Source organism: Myotis brandtii, unplaced genomic scaffold (assembly GCF_000412655.1).
Source record: "Myotis brandtii unplaced genomic scaffold, ASM41265v1 scaffold966, whole genome shotgun sequence".
NCBI classification, from domain to species: Eukaryota; Metazoa; Chordata; class Mammalia; order Chiroptera; family Vespertilionidae; genus Myotis; species Myotis brandtii.
In genome coordinates, this window is record NW_005372000.1 from 649,219 (window position 1) to 656,708 (window position 7,490).

General features: G+C 51.9%; 2 protein-coding genes across 4 annotated transcripts; one reads left to right on the plus strand and one right to left on the minus strand.

The window, feature by feature from the left end:
- ILK (integrin-linked kinase) lies at nucleotides 1-6,514 on the plus strand. 3 transcript variants are annotated; one of them, XM_005886246.2, is made up of 12 exons: nucleotides 1-556; nucleotides 3,812-3,977; nucleotides 4,138-4,233; nucleotides 4,430-4,526; nucleotides 4,617-4,700; nucleotides 4,786-4,871; nucleotides 4,990-5,099; nucleotides 5,206-5,333; nucleotides 5,414-5,535; nucleotides 5,607-5,706; nucleotides 5,810-5,940; nucleotides 6,107-6,514. In XM_005886246.2, the coding sequence occupies exons 1-12, from the start codon at nucleotides 468-470 to the stop codon at nucleotides 6,254-6,256; spliced, it is 1,359 nt and encodes a 452-aa protein (XP_005886308.1). In that variant the 5' UTR covers nucleotides 1-467; the 3' UTR covers nucleotides 6,257-6,514. The 3 variants fall into 3 exon arrangements, with proteins under 3 accessions (XP_005886308.1, XP_005886310.1, XP_005886309.1); XM_005886247.2 differs by having other exon boundaries at nucleotides 489-556; nucleotides 3,783-3,977; nucleotides 6,107-6,513; XM_005886248.2 differs by lacking the exons at nucleotides 4,430-4,526; nucleotides 4,786-4,871 and having other exon boundaries at nucleotides 82-556; nucleotides 6,107-6,513.
- Nucleotides 6,482-7,485, minus strand: TAF10 (TAF10 RNA polymerase II, TATA box binding protein (TBP)-associated factor, 30kDa; the record flags this gene model as incomplete). Its single annotated transcript, XM_005886249.2, has 4 exons — nucleotides 6,482-6,652; nucleotides 6,834-6,948; nucleotides 7,034-7,098; nucleotides 7,309-7,485. Coding segments are annotated over 4 exons (447 nt in total), but the record flags the coding sequence as incomplete, so codon positions are not given.
- Between the last annotated feature and the right edge of the window lie 5 nt (nucleotides 7,486-7,490).

The window sequence follows — 7,490 nt, forward strand, 5'->3', positions numbered from 1 at the left end:
TCCCGGTGAGTGCGGGAACACCCGCGCCCCCTCCCCAGGGCGCCCTCACCCCTCCCTCCGCCTAAGTTCCGAGTCGGAACGAGGGCCACCCCCGGGAAGGACCCCCGATCTCCTCCCCCAGGGAATAGGGCGCCCGAACTCCCCCCCCCTCCCCCCAGCTGTTAGCGGATTGGGTCCCTGTGCGCGCTCCCTGACATCCCTTCTGGAGACAGACTACCTCCCAGGCACCCCCTATCGCGCCTGGACGCGCCTCTCTCACGTCCGGGGACACACAGTTGGGGATCCTCCGTTGCCCAGAACTCCTTCCCAAACCTCCACTAACCGGGGACGCAGCACCGAGACCCCCATCCCCAACACGAACACTTCTGCACTTCAGGGGACAAAGTTTGGGGCTCACCCCGTTCCCTGGATCTCTCCACAGTCCCCAGGCTTCCCCAACCCAGGGGACTGAGCGCCGGGACGCTGCTATGGACGACATTTTCACTCAGTGCCGGGAGGGCAACGCGGTAGCCGTTCGCCTGTGGCTGGACAACACGGAGAACGACCTCAACCAGGGGTGAGCTGAGGTGTCCGGTGGGTGCGAGGAAGGGCGGACGCCCTCCTCTCGGTGATGCGGGGTGCTCCTCTGGGGGGAGCGGCTGACTCCCCTGTCCAGTGTGATGAGTGCCAAGCACAGCCTGTGTGGGTGTGGGGGGGGGGGCGGCGGGGAGGGCAGAGGGGCTCCACAGAGGAAGCTGTGTTTGAGCTGAACCTTGACTGCTGAGTACGAGTTGTATTGGAGGAGGCTGCAGAGCTTTCCAGCCTCGGGGAACTTCCTGGGCGAGGAGGCAAGACGGAGTGGAGAGCGCCCGAGATTGTCCGGTTTTGTGTCGCTGGGGGATAGGAAGCAGTGGGTGCAAGCGGAGAACCACAGTAGACCGGAAAGGTCTGCAAGGGTCAGCCAGGTCATGCGAGGATATTTGGGCTATAGTAAGGTCTCTGTTCTAAGGACAAGAGTCTAAAGCCATGTAGTGACACGAGATTGTCCATTTGTCAAGGGTCATCTTGGATGCTTTGGGAAGGCGGTGGCAAGGTGAAGAGAAGCAGTTGCCTGGTTCATCCCAGACTGGTGGCGGCGGCTTAGGCTAGAGTGGATAGGCGAAAAAGAAAGATCAGATTCCCCAAATCTTTATGGTAAAGAATTGGTGAAAGCGTCAGGAGGAACACTTTGTAAAATATATGATTGTCTAACCACTATGCTGATACACCTGAAACTAATACAAAACAATATTGACTGTAATTGGAAAGACATTTTTAAAAAAAGAATAATAAACAAATAAATACATAAATAAAAAAGAATTGGTGAGACTTGGTGAGGGAAGTGAGTAAGGTCAGAGACAATGACGAGGGTTCTGGCTTGGGCCCTTGGGTAGATGGTGGTTCCTTTAACTGAGATGGACAAGATTGAAGGATGATAAGCTCCACTCTAGACATGTTAAAGTGACAGTAAGGGAAGTGGAAATGTTGAACAAGTTGTTGGTCATGCAGATCTGGGTTTCAGGAGCTGTGTCTGACTTGGAGACACAGATCTGGTAGATATTAGCATATAGATGGTATGTGAAGACATGGGTGTGAAGGAGAGGGGATGAGAAGCCTGCAGGACTTAAAAGGAACAACCGGAGGTTGAAGGAGAAACAGGAAAATTTGGTTAAGCTTAGAGAAGTGACTGTTTCAATGAAGGGGGAGTGGTCAACATTAGTATAGGCTCCTGAGAGATCAAAGAATTTAAACACTTTACGGTACCCATTGAATTTACAATTAATGATCTATCTGATGATCTCTGTGAGGGCTGTTGCACAGGAAAACAGGTGAAGGATCCAGATTACACAGGGTTCCTTCATTTAAGGAAGTGTACTAAATACAACCCCTCTGCTGGGCACTAGAGGTGGGGATTCAGACTCAATACCTCGAGGAGGGGCCATGTGCCAGCTAGGTTGAATGAGAGATGTGGTTGGATAAGACTGGAAGACAAGAAAAGCAGTAGTGATGTTGACTCAGGATGATGGATTTCAATTTTATTTTAAAATTTAATTTTTTAAGGTTGGCAGAGTTTAGTTTTTAGGTTTGAGAGGCAAGAATCACCTGTCATCTTCATCCAGGCTCCCACTAGGCTCATTGGTTCCCATTAGGCTCTATACTACTTCTCCATAATGCGAAGTCACTTGTTCCGTCATTCATATAATTCCTTAAAGGGTGCTCTAATAGTCAGTGGGCACCGTTACTATTTTGTTGGTGGCGTTATAAAGGCTTAGGCGAAGTCCAGTGGGGGTGGCACCCAGATAGACGCCGCTGCCCCAAAGTGAAGGGGTGGCAGTGAAACTGGAAGGCTGTTGGTTTGAGGGGATAGGTTTTGAGGGCCCAAGGTGGCCACATGATGGATAGAGGTTGGGATGAATTCCCTGCAGGTCCCTCTGGGATTCAAGTCTTGGCCCTGAGGTCACTGTGCGGCTGACAGTGGGCAGCATCCTATCCATACTTTTGCTCTCAGGCTCAGGCCTGTTTTGGGGCCATAGACTGGGGTGGGGGGGAGGGTGATAAGCCAAGGCATAAATTAAAGTGCTGGGAAGTAAAACTGAGGGTGATAAGCAGGGGGTGGTAATTGCTTTGGGGAGGGGGGGGAACCCCACCTCCCAGGAAAACTTTTGGCTGGAAGCTGATGAAAGCAGCTGCAGAAGGAAATCATTACGTTTAAGGCCACGCCCCCTCCCTCCCTTGAGCTATCGGGGGCTTCTGGTTGGCCTGCGGTGGCCAGACCCCTGATCAGCTCCAGGCCGGGCCTAGAGCCCCCACAAGGAAGTGACCACAGCACTAAGGCATCCGGAGGCAGTCTGCCCAAACCACAGACCAACCCCAGCTCCGCCCCTTGAATCGGCCTCCGGGACTTGAGGGAATTTCCTTTTATGGCCCCAGGCTGTCAGGCAGGGCCTGCTCCCCCCCAATTGTTTTGGTGGTTTTTTTTTTTTTTTTTTTTTTTTTTTTTTTTTTTTTTTTTTTGTACAGTTCTTTTACTTTATAAAATATAGGTCCATGGGAAAAGAAAAAAGTTAAGCAGTTTTCTTTCTACAAGAAGCCACTCTGATTTTCTTCAGTTTTCGGGGCCCAGGATTGTTTGCATAAAGGAATCCTGTTTTATGTGGTAGTTTGATAGCTGCCTCATCAGTAATGGCTTATCAAAAGCATTTCTCATTTTCATTATAAACCCTTCTAAAACTTTTTAAATTCCATTCCATTTTTAAATCTTACTTTCAACCAGAGCCAATCAGTAAGTTTGCTCCCCCTCCCATGAATTGTGGCATTCTTTTTCCACGACTCTGCACCCCCAACATGCACTGAATCCGTTGTCAATCCATCCTCTCAAGTAGCTTACAATCTGACAAGACGGCCCATTCATAGATTTTTACAATCCAGTGTTATAAGTATTATAGTATGGGGATGTACAAGATGCAGTGGGAAACAGAAAGGACCAACAGATGTTGCAAAAGGGATGTAGAGGATCCAGATAAAGAATGCTACCATTTAATGAGATAGGGCATGCCAGAGAAGGGCTGGAGGGAGATGTTGATGAAAACAATGAATCTTAAGGACTTGTTGAGGGTTGCGTTTGAAGCTCAGGGGGAAGTCTGAATTGGACAGCTTTGGGAGCTGCTGACCTGAATGAGAATTAGAGTCCTGGAGAGGTAAGGTTGCCCGGGGTGAGTACACAGAGGAACTATATAAGGCCATTGCCCCCATTCCACCTCCAGATAAATGACCATTGCATCTTCCTTCAAAGGGACGATCATGGCTTCTCCCCCTTGCACTGGGCTTGCCGAGAGGGCCGCTCTGCTGTGGTTGAGATGCTGATCATGCGGGGGGCACGAATCAATGTGATGAACCGTGGGGATGACACACCCTTGCACCTGGCAGCCAGTCATGGGCACCGTGATATTGTACAGAAGGTGTGTATGATCCCCTCCGTTCCCTACGTCAGTCACAGGCACTGTAACATACTGGGGAAAGTATGTACTCTTCTCCCTCCTCACCTGCCTCAACACCCCTCTCTGATTTGGGACTGACTGCGCTTTCTGCCTCTTCTGTTTGTCTGGCCCTGGGAACCAGCTGCTGCAGTACAAAGCTGACATCAATGCAGTCAATGAGCATGGGAATGTGCCCCTGCACTATGCCTGTTTTTGGGGTCAAGATCAGGTGGCAGAGGTAAGTACTCAGGCCCTCAGCCCTGGGATGGGTGGGAAGTCTGAGCCTCAGTGGGAGATCGGGAGTCCTCATCCTATCCTGTGAGCACTGCAGAGTACAGGACACTCATAGGATTTGTACTGCATCTGAGTTCATGGTTGTTGTGATTGCCAGGGAGGTGGCAGGGGCCATGATCACAACCACCTTTTCATTCCAGGACCTGGTGGCTAATGGGGCCCTTGTCAGCATCTGCAACAAATATGGAGAAATGCCTGTGGACAAAGCCAAGGCACCCCTGAGAGAGCTGCTTCGAGGTCCGTCCCCCAACCCCCAGCTGTGTCCTCTTGTCTTGTCCCCGCCTGTCTCCTCAGCTGAGGCCAAGACTGTTTGTCTTTCTTCCCCAGAGCGGGCAGAGAAGATGGGCCAGAATCTCAACCGTATTCCATACAAGGACACATTCTGGAAGGGGACCACCCGCACTCGGCCCAGTGAGTCAGTTGTGAGGGGAGGGGTGGTAATAGGAAATAATCCTGGGTTTCTCCAGCTGGGTACCTGACCTGCTTACTCTCTCAGGGAATGGGACTCTGAACAAACACTCCGGCATTGACTTCAAACAACTCCACTTCATTACAAAGATCAACCAGAATCACTCTGGAGAGGTGACCCCTGCCTTTCATGCCCCTCCCTCCCCAATTACATGATCTGCACCTCCTTCTAAGTTTCTTCTCGTTAGTGGGCTTGAAAGTTAAAGCCTCCTAACCCTTACCTGTCCCTCAGCTATGGAAGGGCCGCTGGCAGGGCAATGACATTGTCATGAAGGTGCTGAAGGTTCGAGACTGGAGTACAAGGAAAAGCAGGGACTTCAACGAGGAGTGTCCCCGGCTCAGGTGGGGCAAGGCCTAAACTGGAAGCTACTGCTTCCAAGGAACCTGACTTAACACCCAAGATGTTTTACTCTTGTTCTTAGCCAGGGACACTCTCTTCCTCTCCCAGGATTTTCTCGCATCCGAATGTGCTCCCAGTGCTAGGTTTCTGTCATTCTCCACCTGCTCCTCACCCGGTTCTCATCACACACTATATGCCACATGGATCCTTGTACAACGTACTACATGAAGGCACCAGTGAGTAGGGGATGCCAGATCTCACTGAAGGGAGGTATGTGAGCCTCTCCAAGCTATTTGACTCTTGCCTCCTCTCCTAGGTTTTGTTGTGGACCAGAGTCAGGCTGTGAAGTTTGCATTGGACATGGCAAGGGGCATGGCCTTCCTACACACACTAGAGCCCCTCATCCCACGACATGCACTCAATAGCCGAAGTGTAATGGTGAGGTTACAACTTCACTCCTGGCTCAGTCCCCCAGACCTTCCCCTATCTAGTAATCTTCTCTTCCTCAGATTGATGAGGACATGACTGCCCGCATCAGCATGGCTGACGTCAAGTTCTCTTTCCAATGCCCTGGGCGCATGTATGCACCTGCCTGGGTGGCCCCTGAAGGTGAGGTTATGTGGGAGATAGAGAAGGGCAGCTCAGTAGCAGTGGAGCGGGGCAGAGACAGGACTGGATAGGCAGCTGGAACAGATAAGTGTTATCCCTCCAGCTCTGCAGAAGAAGCCTGAAGACACAAACAGACGCTCAGCAGACATGTGGAGTTTTGCAGTGCTTCTATGGGAACTGGTGACACGCGAAGTACCCTTTGCTGACCTCTCCAACATGGAGATTGGAATGAAGGTGAGAGCACGTGTTGGGGCAGTGACGGTAGTGGTGACAATTGTAGAGGGCCGGGCTTTTCCCACAGTTGTTCAAATATACAGTCATCCTGTCCTGATGGCTGGAGGCCTCTCGCTACATAGGACTCATGTTCTGAGACCCACCTTGTTTTTCCCTGCATTTACAGGTGGCACTGGAAGGCCTTCGGCCTACCATCCCACCAGGCATTTCTCCCCATGTGTGTAAGCTCATGAAGATCTGCATGAATGAAGACCCTGCTAAGCGGCCCAAGTTTGATATGATTGTGCCTATCCTGGAGAAGATGCAGGACAAGTAGGGCTGGAAAGTCCTTCCCTAAACTTAAGAGGTGTGGGACAGTTAGGGGAATGCACCGCCCAAAGCAGCAGGCCTCTGGTTGCCTCCCCTGCCTCCAGTCATGGTACTACCCCAGCCATGGGGCCCATCCCTGCCCCCATCCCTCGCACTGTGGCCCCAAAAGGGGCTGGGCTCAGAGCTTTGTCACTTGCCACACGGTGTCTCCCAGCATGGGAGGGATCAGCCCTACCTGTCACAATAAAGTTTATTATGAAAACAGGCTGGCGTGGGGATAAGGGGGCAGACAAGTACATATAGGTTGGGTGGCTCAGGTGAAATAGTGCGGCTTCTTCACATTGATGCCATACTCGCTGAGGGCAGGGGTCAAGTCCTCCATGGTTAGAGTGTACTTGCGGTCCTGGGGGGAAAGGGAAGAGTACCTGCTGAACACGGGAATCATGATTTCAATCCCAGGGAGGTGACCCTGGGTAAGTTTTTTACTTCCCCTAGAGTTTAGTTTCCCCCAAAGGGGTGCAGGATAAATTAAGCCTCCGCTGCTGTGGGAGGTAATTACTGATTCAATGAGTCTCCCCTCACACCTTGCTCTTGCTTCGGGAGCTGCCAGAGGCTGTGCCCTTCATTTTGCAGTGCTGTAGTGCGTCATTGGCAATATCTGAGATGAATTTCTGGGCAGCTAGGGAGATGAGCCGAATTCTAGAGAGAAAAAACTGGCGTAAGAAGATAAACAGCAAACACCACACAAGCACCCAAAGCTCTAACCTGTGCAGAATTTACTCACATGCGAGGGTCTGAGGCCTCAAAGCCAGCGCGGTTCAGGTAGTAACCAGTCACTGCATCTGGGATCTGAGAAATCAATGAGACATCTGTCAGTGCTCGCCCTGAGCCCTGCTGGGCTGAGGTGAGGGCAGGGGGCAGGCCTGGCTATGGAAGCTCGCAGTTGTGTGGGCAGAGGGTAAATCACAAGAGCTGGTAGAAGGGCAAATACAAGCAGAGGGCGTTGGGAACCCAGACGGTGTGGCAGGAAGCTGGCAGGACAGCGGGCGGGAAGCCCACCGTAGGCGTGTAATCCTCCAGCTGCATCAGGAAGTCCACCAGCGGCGTGCTGGACACCACCGGCTTCACGTCTCCGTTGGCCGCGCTCGGCAGCACATAAACCCCGTTAGACATGGCCCCATCCGGGGCCGCCGCGCCGCCCGCCGACACCGGAGCTGGAGGAGAAGCAGCGCTGTGACGAG